The following is a 14844-nucleotide window of genomic DNA, read 5'->3' on the forward strand; positions in this document are numbered from 1 at the left end:
GGTAAATGGCAGAGGTGGCATGTGAATTCAGATCTTCTGAGTTTCAGACACCTTACACTCTACTGCATTGCTTCCTTGCAAAGAAAGAATCTGTAGATAAATTACTGATGCTGATGTGTAGAATTTGGTATTTAAAGAAGCAGCAACACCTCCATTTTGTATTATTTAATAATTTCAAATAAATACACATATATACATCTACACTTGATTCCCTTAGACCCCTATGCTGCAATAGCTATGTATTAGATCACAAGTATATCCAAGTTTAATTTCTTATTAGCATTAGCCTTTCTTCACACAACATTAGAAAAAATTAACTTAGTTGCCTATATTGCACATTTTTCACTTTCAAGATAAAGCCAGGAGAAAGATAACAAATAATTATCTTACACATCACAATTCTAATCATTCTACCTGATTGCACTATTTTTTTAAAAGCTTAGGCAACTGTTTATATCTTGGGGATTTTTTACTAAAAAATATTCACTTTTATCTCTCACTACAAAATTTTAGAAATATCCCAGTGATTTTCTTCCTTACAAAAATATGGGTTGAAATACAGCTGCTTACAGCACAATTACTATTTTGAAAATTACTGAGCTCAGTCTGATGAGATTTTTTACTCAGATTCTCACATTTGAAAATCACTATATCCCATAACAGTATTTGGTGATACATGATAATGAAGTAATAAAATTTTTAAAAAATTATATAAAGTAAAATGTAGAAGTTGTGTTATGCAATTTTGTGAAACATCTGGGTTCTACTACTCAATTTTTAATGATTTTAAAAAAACAACAACAGAAAATTCGTCACAATAAACAGCTGAATAATGCCTCAAACTTAATCTGCGTGAATAAACAGCAGTTTATCAGGGATTATAACCTTGAAGCATAGACTCAATATAAACATTGTTCTCAATATTTCTATTTACCTATTGACTAACGTAGACTATTTAATTTTCATTTATATCTGAAACAGTAAAAACTGAGAGAAATAATATTTTAACATTGTTCCCTAGAAACATGGCAAACTGCTATAAGTAGGTAAATCCATACATAGATATGCTTTAAAGATGGTTTCCAAAACATTTAAAAATGATTATTTTTGTTAATGTGTAATGAAAATAAATGTACCACTAAAAAAGGGCAATTTCTACCTTGGGTATTGAAATGAGAGCATTTCAACCATATGTGACTTTTCCATCACCCAGAGTGGCATTATTACCTGCTCAGATCTTTTCTGGTGCTGGTATTGGTACTGAGAAAAGCTATTACAGGATGAAGCAATTTTGTCCTTTTCAAATTGTTTCTTCACCCTGGCCAAACCACCAGGCACAGTACACATTTCTGATTCTTCTGTCATCTAAGGCAATTTAAGAAAATGAAAAATTTAGGGTTACATATGGCTTATGATGGGATGCTCAAATTAAAAAATATATATAGTTGGCAATTATTTATGGGTGGTGTATTAAAAATACATTAATATACACAATTGGTTCAACAGACTTGTACCCAAAATCCTATTAAAAATAATCTATCCATGTTGTTTTCTCATTTATCAGTTTTGACATAAATTTAGAAGAATATTAAAAAATATTCAACTAATTCTCATTAGCTCAGATACATTTTGATCTGGCGATTAGGCCTTAGAATATATTACTATGATAATACACACTAGGAGATATTAGAAAAATGGATTCAGTCTATCCCACAATAAGGTTGTCATTAAAATCCCAACCTGTAGGCAACACATAATTAAGAAGAGTTATTAAAATCACTTGACTCACTATAAAGTTTATTTAAGTGATTAAAGAACAAAATAAAGAGCAACAGAACATCCCATAATCAAAAAATATTAGCATCAGTAATAATGGTTAGTTCATAATAATAGCTAGTTATGATAGCAATAATAATGCCTAGTTAAGGCATTAAGACATAGGGCTAAGCGATTTTGCACATAGGTTCTCTCATTTAATGCTTTTTATATTCTGTGACATATTCTCATTTTAAATGATTCTCATTCTGATTTTAAAATGAGGAAGTTGAGGTTTCCAGAAGCAAGCTAACTTGTTAGGTTCAATAGCTATGAAGTGAGTGTTGTAGCTGGAATTTGAACCAACAGCTTTCTGTTTTAGTGCTAGCCACAAAGGACAGGTCAGCATGCGCTGGGACTCAGCGCTGAGCACTAGCATGTGAGAAGCAGGGCCTTTTAACATTAGATGGGTTCTAGTCTATTCTTGACGTTTTACAGATAAGAAAACTGATTTCAATAGGTATCCTTGTGGGAAAGTTGAAAAACGCCTGAGGAGTTCTGTCAGATTTTATGCCCCCTTGGCAAGTGCAGAAGTAGTTCACGGGCTGTGGTTTTAACGACTGGGTACACTCCAGAGCTCAGGAGGCACCCGAGTCCAGATGGGATGACAACTCTCACGCAGACAGGCCCCTTGCCAGCCCACCATCCTCCTGCAGTTTTCCAGTTCTCCCTGGAATGGGGAGAAGACTCAGCTACACTTTGAGCCAAAGCTTAGGTCTTTCGAGTTCTGGTCCAGTCCTGATAAACCTTGGAAGTTTGAGACCTGAAATTGCCTGGAGGCCCTGAGCAGAGGTTCCCAAACCACATTCCATTGTCTCCCAGCATCCTGGAATCTTTACCCTATTGGCATATTTTGCAGTTTCTCAAACAGATACTGAAAATACAACTATGATCTTGTAATTTCCTGTCCTCCAAAATGTTGGAGACTGAATTAATAGTCAGGATTTTCTCAATTAGTAGCAAACACTCAAGTGGTTGCTGTACTAACAAAAATATTTCCCTACTTCCATGAACTAGCCAATATTTCACTATGATTACATTGGCTGTATGGAAAAAGAGGGGCAAATAGTACATTTATATGTAATAGATATATATGCTACCAAATCCTGCAACAAACTTCAAATGTAATTCCTGGTCAGTGACTGCCATTTGATGTTAAGGCCATAAGAAATGGCATCCCATTTGAAATTTAAGATAGAACAAAGAGTGGGAGGGGTGAATTAAGGCTACGCTATTTCTTTCCTCCCCTCTGCCACTTAATTTACATAAATGACCTTCCTATATACATGATATATTGAAAATATATAAGTATAACATTGTAGAATTTAAGATAAATGTTATAACAAAGAACAGAACCTTACTCTTTTGAACAACTATAAACAATGTCCAAATCATATATGAACTTGTCTGGGAAGCCTCAGTATTTAGGATAGTGACTAGACAAATTTTAGTTACTATAACGAGCAAGTTGCCTCACAGCTTCCAGAGAGATTAAAATACAGATATACCCATTCTTTTCCTTTGCCTTTGTGCTTTGCGATCAGATCACTTTACATATGTGAAATGCACAGTTGATTATTTTTAACAGTCATACTACCACCACCCCTGCTACTCCTGATAATATAATACTGCTGCTGCTGCTGACCCAGCTCAGTGAGGCAAGTCCCCTGAGATGTAATGCAGTGGGGGCAACAAGGTTTCCTCTTCCAGCTCAGCTTGCAAATGAAGGTGCACAGGTGTGAGATGGCAGGCCTTGCTCCAGTAGCATCTGTGGCCATGCACTGGAGAGAATCTACCTTGCTCCCATGAATTCCACTTGTTCAGCACCGTGTTCTAAGCATCCCAACTAATCCATATAACTTAGATTGCTCTGTGTTGAATCTTTTTTGCTTATTCTGAGTTTCTTACTCAGTGGCCCTGAAATAAGGTTTGAAATAGAATGGCTATGCTGGTAATAGTAATAGTTTAAATAACACTTCACTGAGGTAAACTGTAGTCAAGAAGAGTCTGTATTACATAATCATCAATTTCCTTCACAAAAAACTGGTAATAGAGTATAATAGAAATAACTTTGGAATAGGCTGATTCTATTTCCAGTCCTGGCACTTGTCACCTTGGGAATGAATCTTAGAACCTTGGTTTTATTTTTCATAAACTGGGAATAATATTTTCCTTAGCAATTTCTTGTGTGTATTAAGTAAGATAAAGGGAATCAAATTGTGCAGCACAGAATCTGGTATTTTAATTCATTGCTCTATAAATGTTACTTGCCCCCACTCTTCCAGAGGGATTCTGCAGACAACTCCTTTTTCATAGTTATGATTTTGATTTAGGTTCAACCATATCCTATCTAGCTGAGTCTAGAACAAAGAGAAACTGAGCCTAGTTGGATACCTAATTGTGACCCAAGTATAGTTGATTCCATTTGGGCATAATCGTGGCAACCAGATTTTGCACTTAAAAAATTTGGGGTAGACAAATATTTAGTTACAACCAGTTTCCATGATTTTCTTTTTCAGGATTGAACAAGACTTTGATACAATTATCCAAACAAGGTAGTTGTTTTGCTTTTTTTTAGATATTTACTAGGATTTCACCAAGAAAATATTTGTGTTCTTCCTTCTCACAATGTTTATTTAGGGCCAAACTGAATAGTAGGGTATTTGTTGAGCCACAATGCTTTCTTGAAGAAGGGGAGGCAGTTGAATATAGTTGAAAAACTACTGGACTCAAGAGACTGGAAACCTGGTTTGGTTTTGTCACTTCTTAATTGTCCAGTCTCCCACAAATGACCTCCCTTCAATATTCTTGTTGTAAAATGGACAAGAAAGAGGACACTAAAGTCCTTTACTTATACTTCCAGAACAATTATGAAATTCTTTATAGATAAAGTGTTTTCAGAATAGCGTTCAATTTGTTGACTGTTATAGTCAATAATGGGGTAATTTAGTTCCCTTCTGTGCCTTGTTAAAACACTTCAATTTTTAGCTCATTACACATAGCAATCATGACCCGATACCTACTATCCTAGTGCCTTGAATGATTTAAGTCCTCCTAAAGAAAATGTTTTTATTAAATAACCAATTTTTAACTGGATATTTAAAAAATGGGCTGTTTTCTCCCACATTTTAGTTTGTAATAAAATTCCTTACTAATCCAGCAGGGGGTGCTATCTAAACAGACTGGTAGCAGGTGCAGGCATGACACTATTTGTTTTGGAAGTGATCTAGCTACTTAAGCCATTTCTATATATTCATTCAAAAATCCATGCTGTATCCAAGATGTATTTTAATGACTACGTAAAAACACAAATGTCATTTACAATTATAATATTAATGATTTTGGCATAATAAGCCTTATTGCTCTAATTTGTAAGGAATATTAACAGTAGCTACTTTAAAATATCAACCTTTTAGACTATACACTCTTTTTCTCTTTCTCCATCTCTCCCTCTCCCTCTCTCTCTCCTTCTCAGCCTGTTTTTGGTGGGTTAAATGAATTACTTTGCTCATTTAAAGATTATATATATAAAAGAATATCCTTATACCAAAAAGGTGAAAAGCTGCTATTATTAAAATGACTCCTCAAATCCTGTGGATGGAAGGCCACAGAACATGGAGCTCAAAAAATTTTTCAGAATATGAGTTTATTATGTGTTAGCTCCAAAAATTGGTGGTCTCATTGAATCCTGCAGTTTTCTACAATCATAATTGGTTTAGCAGACTGTCTACATTGCTAATCTCTCTCATTTCTATGTTGATTAAGCTATTTCTAATGGATTTAGTGCATACAGAGAAATGAGAAAAGCAAAAGAAATTATACGTACAGTGAATTTAAATGAACCATACATGAGACCAAGGAGGACAGAATGCAGACCCACATTATTAAAATTTGAAATTAATTCCCAACCTTCCTGAGGGGAATAGCTATAGGTTAAGTGACAATGGTGACAATAATAATGCATGCATTTGTACAGTGCCTATGGCTAACACATAAATTATCGCTGACTCCTCACCAAGCCCCTATGCAGTAGATGTATTACTCCCATTTTTTAGTTAAGAAAACTCAAACTCAGAGAGGGGTTATGATAGTAGCCCGAATTCACACAGCTAGTAAGTAACAGAGCTGACACAAATTCAGATCTGGATTTGAATCACGCTATTTCCTTGCTCTTTCCGTTTTATCTCACTGTCCATTAGTATTCTTATACTGCAAACGCCAGGAGGAAGTATGAAGAGCAGATAACAAGCACAGTGCCTAATGCAGCACCACCAGGAGCAGCTTACATTAGCAGAGGAGCTGCGGCAGTCACCCCTGGAGACAGCTGCCTGGTACATCGCCATCCGCTCCTTCAAGGAGACCACCTCCTGGAGGTCTGACACACCCTCGCTCAGGGAAGCACTGTCTTCTGCAAATCCACTCGCAGGTCTATTAGGGCCAGCAGTAGCTGAAAGCAAATGTAGTATGCTCAGATATGTGTAAATATTTGGACAGAAAACAGCATACCTTACAAAGAGTGAAGATATTAAAATATTTGGTCTCCTAAAAGAGACTGCAACATTTAACAATATTCTCAATGTTTCAGTTTCTTCAAACTTTCAAGCAAAACTTGAAAATGCCCGTATATGAACATATCCTTCTGGAAACATCAAAAGAAAATATTATCTCCACTTCTACTCTGAAAGTATTCTGATGGAAAGAGTTATTAAGAGATATAAAATGTTAATAATTAACATTGCTCAGGCACTGGAATTATGTTAAATGCTATCAGCATTATTTCATTTACTTCTCTATCAATTCCATGAGGTAGGTCCTATTATTTTCTAAAATTTACAGATAAGGAATTGGAGACTTGTAGAGGTTATGAAACTTTCCCATGATCACATAATTATTTAATAATAGCAGATATTTTTCCAAGTAAGCCACCTATCTAACAAAAATAAGCATAGATGGAATTACATACTTGGAAATAGAGCAAAAGACTGAAACATGATCACAGAAAAACAATTGTTAGAAATAGAATGGTGTTAGAGATATGTAGTCTAACACAATCTAACCTGCCCTTTTTGTGAAAACTGAGGCAGCAGGTTTTGATTGTAAATGGTTACTTGGCTAGTGTGCAAATGCTGGATCTCAAAACTGGTTTTTCTTATTTAATCCAGGACTCTTTATTATGTTATCATTCTGCTTGATGGCTTATTTTGCACTCTTAAAGTATTATAAATCCAAAATCATTTCAAGGACTCCTTCTGGGACCCATCAAGGCATGGTACAGGTATATACATGTGTTTGTGTGTATTTGTGTATATTTGTCATGCATTCATGGACCCCCTGCTTTTTACCCTTAGGTCTTCTAGTTCCTGTGAATCACAGGACTGTTTGGAATACATTATTCAGATGGTTTAATTTCATCACTGTGAACCAAGGCCCAAACAACCCCAGGTAATAGATAACCAATCTGTTCTCCCACCTCTTCCCCTCACCCCCATGTTGAACCATGTTGAATTATTTGGTTTTTCTATGCAGTTTCTTCAAAGTTTATATGCTCAACAGCACTTGAAGTCAATTCCTCTGACCCAGAAAAAGTAAATGTAAAATAAAAATCACTTGGCATTTTTGACTCTCCTTTTTTGTTTTCCGTATAGACTTTTTACTAAAAAAAAATTCCATATATTTTAATTAAAATTGCAAATCTATTTTATTTAATATACTCTTAAAATATGAATTATAAAGGGATAAGACGTTCTATGAATGTTCTTAAATTGTACTATGCTGATTTATGGTCATAAGCATTTTAGTTATTTTCTGTGGATTATCTACCTATATAGATGAACCGTTTATATCTAGATGTACTCATCCTTCTTTGTTGTAAAAGGACACTAGGTAGAGTTTGCTGGAAACGATTCCCCAAAGCTTTTCCACATTTAAATACAAATTTCATTTTGTGGAATGAACATGTTCATTTTTTCATTATTAATCTTACCAGAAAGCCAGCCATTCATTTTCACCAAAATTTACAGGTATGTTATTTATTTCTCAAATATTTAATTTTCCCCCCAATGTTGCATCCTAAAGGGAAATGTCTGAGATTAATGGTCAGGAAATCAGTGGCCTGGATATTAAGAGATTTGGATTACACTGTCTCAAAGCCTTTTAGAATGATCACAGGGAAAGAAATAACCTTAATGGCTCTCTGTTTTTCCATCAGTAACTTTGCATTCTCAGCTCAGGTGGGGTGGTGGAGTTGAAAAATTACCGTGTGCTAACAGGTTGTGCCCAGTTTGTTTCCCTAGCCTCCTAAGTCAATGTCTTTCAATTTCTTCATCTGATTAAAGTCACGTTTCCTGCCCAGTCTATCTCACAGAGCTGTAACGCAGTGCACCTACCTACTCCAGCATGGTGCTGATGGCACCTGATGTAAATTTACTCGGTTGACAAAAGAGTCTCTTCCTTGAGAACAGGTGGGAAAAAGATAGCAGCATCAAGTGTGGGGCCTTATAATACCTTATTTCAAAAGACTTGGATGAAATTGTTTGAGATTTGAGAACAGTATGAAATGTGCTTAGGGTCTTTTTTTAAGGGAAAGGAAACTTAGAAGAGCAAGTAAAGATGCTTGTGGTCATATGGTCATAAAATACCTGTGCAAAAAACAGGGCGTGCTGAAATATGTAAGTATGCAAATCAAACAGTGGAGGAACATGCTAAAAGGCCAAAGTGTTCAGTGTACAAGAGGAACAGAAACAAAATTTTCAGCTGACACTTTCTTTTAGAAAGCATTATAAATATTAACATCATAAAATTGTTGCATTAGAATTTACTTGTCTCTAGGATTTAGAGGTAATTCATTGTGTTAATGAGGTAATTAAAGGTCACAGAAGTTGGGTAAATTCTCTCAAATCTCCAGAGTTAATGGCACAGCTGGCCTTAGAATCCATTGCTCCTCATTCTGACCACATTCCAAATATAAAATGCTTTTTACTGTTTGCTGATAAGAAGATATTTGCCAATCCCTAAGCAATATTAACCATTTATAGAATAAAGTAAATCCTATAAAGCAGAAATAACATTTAGGGAAATATTTTGAAAGAAAATAAAGCACCAAAAAATGAAAGATATTATCATGACAACAATTAGATACCAAAGATAAACAAGTTTTTTATGAGGATCCTGAGTTTCCTAGGGAAAATACTTATATTTACAATACAAAAACCTATATACTACAGATAGATCCAACTTACATCAACTTTCCATTTCCTTAAATCTCAAAAGATTGCGTAGAGATCTATTTTCCCTATCATCCAATGTGTGCTTATATTCTGCAATTTTTAAATTTTTAAAACCAGATAACTCAGTCAATAAAATTTGCCTAGATTACAAAAATTCATTACGCCTTCCTGAATTTTACTCTCTGTGGAGAGTCTGAGTTTAAATCAATTTTACAAAAGCTCATTAGTTCAACATTCATAAGGCAGAATACTCTTTTTTCCTTGAAAACTTATTCACATGCCTGTAGTCAGTCACAGGAGGGTAGCCCTCCTGTATTTCCTCGAAGGTGATAAAATGATAGTTTTAAGATGTCAAATACAGACAAGAGTAAAGAATGGTAAATATAATTAATATACATCCAAATTTTCTCCTAATTTCACAATTTATAATGAGTTAAAAAATTCTTAGAAATATGCATAGATTAATATAAAGGACAACCATTGATTATCTACAGTAAAGCATAAGTCATATTTACTATCCTACAGAATTTTCCATCTAGTTCAAAAGAGAGACAGGCATTTATAAACCAATGTGTTAATGGGTTTGTTCTCAGTGATTTTGGGACCCAGAGGGAGAAAATATAATCCAGCTGGGCATGTGGATGAAGCAGGTGCAGGGAAGGCATCTTGAAAAGTGGAACAACTGCACTGAATCATGAAGGAGTAGGCTATCTGAATATATGGAAGAAAGAAGGATGCAGAACGGGCATGAAACAGCAGTGTTACCAACAAATTGTATTGGGGAAATTGGGTAATGATTTAGAGGAAAACATTAATAGATCCCTACCTCATAGTATATTACACACATATTCCTAAAAGTTGTTTGTTTTTTTTTAAAGATTTATATTTATTTTATTCTGCCTCCTGCCACCCACGCTTTCTGAGTACTCTCTGTGTCCATTCACCATGTATTCTTCTGTGTTTGCTTCTCTTCTCTTCTCGTCTTTCTCTTTAGGAGGTACTGGGAACAGATCCTGGAACCCTTGACATGGGAGAGAGGCATTTAATCACTTAAGCCACCTCAGCTCCTTGGTTTCCCTTGTCTCTCATTGTCTTTCATCTGTGTCTCTTTTTTGTTGCGTCATCTTATTGCGTCAGCTTGTGGCACAGGCCGGCTCTCCGTGGCGCCAGCTCACCTTCACCAGGAGGCCCCAAGAATTGAACCCGGGACCCGCCATATGATAGATGAAAGTCCAATAGCTTGAGCCATATCTGCTTCCTTGTTTTTTTTAATGATAAAAATATTTAAAGAAATTTAAGTAGTTGATAAAATGATTTCATTTGGACTTTCTAAGCATGCAAAATAAAAGTAAAAACGTTTTAAAGAAATTTGTAAAACAAAAGGAACACTGGAGAAAGGCAATTATAAAAAAAAGTCCAAAGTGTTAATATTCAGTAAAGAATGGCTACAGATCTAAAAAAAGTGCTAACTATTGAAAAATGGATAAAGCACTTGAAAGAATGATTTTCAAAAGAAAAAAAGAAAAAATATAGCAAATATGTATAAAGTGTTTTCTATGTGTCAGATATTAATTAATTTTGTGCTCTCAACCACAGTAGGAGGTAGAGACTATTTTTATTTTTTCTCTATTTTATAAATGAGGAAACAGACTTGCTCAAGATCAGGTGACTATGCTTTAGAGCTGAGAAAGGAAGCTAGGCAGTCTGGCTTCAGGGTCTGTGGCTTAACTACAATTCTATGCTAACTCTTAAGAAATACAACTGTCAAAAAAGATCATTTTCTCAAGTAAACACGTAAATGAAAATTCAGATAACAGAGAGGGGTCTTTTTCTATTGTGGTCAAACTCATCTTGCAACTACATTAAATGATTGTTCTATAAACCCGCAGCTTCTCTAAGAAAGAAAAAAATGTTTCTAGATGGCTATATAATATAAATTAACGTGAAAAAAGTCTAAGGTTTAATAGCAATTTAAACTGGTAAAAAATGAGAATTTAATTATTTTTCTTTGAACTTTGCTAACATCAATCCAAGAAGCCATTTTTCAGTCTTCACTAAGGCCAGGCAGAGGAGGTACTGGCTGGTTGTCCCAGGAAAGCCTGCCAGGATGAAGCGGACAGGCACCATCTTCAATAAGGTAAGTCAACTTTGGTGACATATCGTCATCTCTCTATTTTATTATAGCTGCATTATAAAAAAGTCAATTGCTTAGTACTCAGAAAATTGATTTAGAACTAAATTGAAAGTGATGAACTAAATTCTACTAAACCTAAAGATATGATATAAATCCCAGCTCAAATTTGTGTGCAGGATATTATACTGATGGATATGTCATAGGCTCAGCACTATTAGCATGAATACATCTTGCTATAATTCTTAACATTTGCATATCCCTCAACTAATAATAAAATTCATCTTTAACATTCAGAATGCTGCTGCCAAATCAAATTTGTAATCAATTGGACTTTTACATAGTTTTACCCTCATTTGAATATTATGGAAGCAAGAAATAGATGGAGAATAAAATGAAAGAGCAAATTATAGCATAGCCTTACATTAATTCACAGTTCTTAAAAAACATGGAGAGGAGGGGCAGGGGAGGAAAATGAACAGAAGTATATGCCAAGACAGCACAAAACTATATGGTATCCTCCTTTCAGCATATGAACACAGTGAATCAGCTTCCATTTGTTGAACTAACCTCTACGGTCCTATTCCACAAATACAATTTGTGTTATTGCATTTACACTTGCCCCTTTCCCCCAAAACCATCTATTTATCTGATTACAATGCTTTATAGAGTAACAGAAGCAGATCTCTTATAGTAATAAAAATGATTAGTTCTTGATTCTTAACTAATCCTTCCCTAACTAGTATTTTCCTAGCTCACCAGAACTGTAAGCCTTAGCTCACTGGAACTGTAAGAGATGATGACATCAAGTTGCCTGTTACAGGAAGAAGACAAGTCTCTGCTCTGTGGTAGACAGAATACTGCCTTTCTTTAAGATATCCACATCCTAATCCCCAGGATCTGTGAATATGGTACTTACATGGCAAAAGGGACTTGGCAGTAGTGTTAAATGAAGGATCTTGGGATGGGGATTATCCATGTGGATTCAATGTTATCACAGGGTCCAAATAAGGGAAAGAGCGAGGCAAGAGGGTCAGAGGCAGAGTCAGAGAGAGAGAGAAAGAAAGAGTGAGAGAGAGAGGGAAGGAGGAAGAGAGAAAGAAAGAGACTGAAATTTGAAGATTTAAAGATGTTACATTGCTAGCTAGAAAGTCCAGGAACCAAAGAATGCACGTTGCCATTAGAAGCTGGGAAAGGTAAATAAGAGAGTCTTGCCTAGGGCCTCAAGTGGAAGTGTGGCCCGGATGACACATTTCAGCTCTGTGAAACTCATTTCGGACTTCGAGCTTCTAAAACTGCTAGGTAATAAAGTTGTGCTGTTTGAAGCCACCCAGTTTGTGATAATTTGTTATAGCAGTAGGAAACAAATACAAAATTTTATACCACAGTAGAGTACTACTATATCAAAAACTTAAAACATGGGAAATGACTTTGAATTGGGTACTGGAGGGATTTTGAGGGCCATGAGAGGAAAAGCCTGGATTTGCCTTGAACAGACCATTAGTAGAAGTATGGTTGTTAATTATTCTACTAGTGAGGACTCAGGTGGATGTCAGGACTCTGGTAAAGAAAAACCTATATTGTCTTAGATAATACTTAAATAAAATTTGAGAGAAGAGAGATAGGTAGACATAAGAACTGTTAAGCAACAGGGACATTCTCAGCTTATTCGGATTGCAAAAGATCCTAAAATCAGGAGATTCACTATAAGAAAATATGCTCTGGTTCTGGAGAAAAAGCCAAGGTTTGGCTGGAAAACCTTTTGGTAGTGCCTTGGGTGGATGAAAAGGTCACAGTATCCTGTCACCCAAAGAGGTATTTAAAGAGATTAGTCATGTGACTCCTGGGTTCCCTCAGCCATCTCAGCAGAAGCCAGGAATAGAGATGGATTATCCAGGAAAGATCTGAGTAGGAGCCAAGTGCCTAATAAACTGAACCCAAGATGGACACAAGAGACCTAAGGATTCTTGAGATGTTTTACCAGCAGAAAAACTGTTTACTTGAACTGAAAGGAATAGATATGACAAAATGAAAGAAGACTCTGCTCTGTAGTAGACAGAATACTGCCTAACCCCCCAAATTCTACAGTCAGGTAACAGGTTTATAAAACTACTCAGCTACAAATATGTGTTACCTTCATGAAAAAGAGAGGAGAGTTGAGCTCTCAGAGGGTGGAACTGAAAGTCACAGAGATTTATTCCCAGGCCTTGAAACCCAATGAAGTTTGCTCTGCTGGATTTTGAAATTGCTTGGAGCTAGTGACTCCTTTTTCCTTCCATTGTTTTCCCTTGAATGAAAGAGTCTATAACTGGCATTCTATGCCTGATGCACAATTGTATTTTGAGAAGAGATAACTTGTTTTCTAACTTCACATATTCACATATGGGCAGGAATTTTTTACAGGATAGATCATATTCAGAGTCTCACCTTTATCTGATTAGATGATTTAAATCATGAGATTTGGAACTTTTGAGTTGCTAAGAGTTCAATGAGAATGTGGGTTTCAAATTGATCCTATATGGGTTGAGATGATTGGAGTGGGGTGAATATATTTTGTCTGTGGGATGAATGTGCCAGAGGGCAGACAGTACTACATAGACCACTTGTCTCCCACACGTGTTCATTCAGCAATCCCCAGAGCCTGCGAATATGTGACACTGCACAGCAAGAGGAACTTTATAGATGTGATTAAGTTAAGGATCTTGAGACGGGAGGGAAGATTAGGCTGGATTATCTATGTGGGTGTAATGTTGTCAGAGATCTTGCAAGATAAAGAGGGAGGCAAGGGAGATATAGTCTGAAAAGGAGATGTGAGAACAGAAGCAAAGGTCAAGGAAAAAGAGAGAGATTTGATAATGCACTGTTGGCTCTGAAGATGGATGAGGGGTCCCCACAAGGAATGCAGGCTGTCTCTACAAGCTGGAAAATGCAAGTAATGAATTCTTCCCTAGAACCTCCAGAGCAATGTGATGATGCCAACAGCCTGATTTTTAGGGCTCTGGCCTCAATAATTTAAAAATAATCAATTTGCCTTGGTTTAAGCCACTAGGTTTGTGATAATTTACTAGAGTAGCAATAGTAAACTAGCACAGGCACCAAATATGCACATAGAGCTATCTGCCCATATCAGAAGTTGCTACACAGTTGATTCTTATTAAGGCACATTTCAGTTCCAACTCCTCCAAGTTACACATACTTACACACACAAACTACTCTGTGATGGAAACATAATTGAAGTTACTCTTCATGACCCAAAGCAGAAATGTCCACCTTTTTATATATAAGACTCAGCTTAAATATCCATTTAGAATCTAATGTCTTGGAGTTACAGAACTGCCATTTCCAACTGTAATAACTTCTTGGTATATGGATTTGTCTTCTGTTTTGTACAGCCCTTATCCCCTCACAGGGGTTCTGGATATTAGAACAATTACAAATGAATAGAATTTTGTCAGAAATGAGATCATCTTTGGTACATTAATACTGCTGGATTGAGATGTTTTTACAAATTTAATTTTGTTGCTGTTAAAAAATTTCAAATTAATTGCTTGGTTTAGTTAAAGAATTGGACATTTTTTTAAAAAAAATCAATGTTTTAAGTAAATGATTTAAATTTTAAATGTTCATAGAAATTGGAACCATAAAATGCATGTAGATGATGCACATTTTTAC

At 35.6% G+C, this 14844-nt stretch overlaps 1 protein-coding gene across 3 annotated transcripts in view; it reads right to left on the bottom strand.

Annotated features, from left to right (window-relative positions):
• XIRP2 (xin actin binding repeat containing 2) overlaps window positions 1–14844 on the bottom strand; it is a 71961-nt gene that overhangs the window by 43013 nt on the left and 14104 nt on the right. For 2 of the 3 annotated variants that reach the window (XM_071216314.1, XM_012527501.3), the window contains exons 2-3: window positions 6102–6262; window positions 1228–1365 (exon numbers count right to left, since the gene is read on the bottom strand). In XM_071216314.1, coding sequence (XP_071072415.1) covers window positions 1228–1365; window positions 6102–6158 — 195 coding nt within the window. In that variant the 5' untranslated portion in view covers window positions 6159–6262. The remainder of the gene's footprint in view (window positions 1–1227; window positions 1366–6101; window positions 6263–14844) is intronic. The other variant, XM_004464375.3, reaches the window with a different exon arrangement.

This window comes from Dasypus novemcinctus, chromosome 7 (assembly GCF_030445035.2).
Source record: "Dasypus novemcinctus isolate mDasNov1 chromosome 7, mDasNov1.1.hap2, whole genome shotgun sequence".
NCBI classification, from domain to species: domain Eukaryota; kingdom Metazoa; phylum Chordata; class Mammalia; order Cingulata; family Dasypodidae; genus Dasypus; species Dasypus novemcinctus.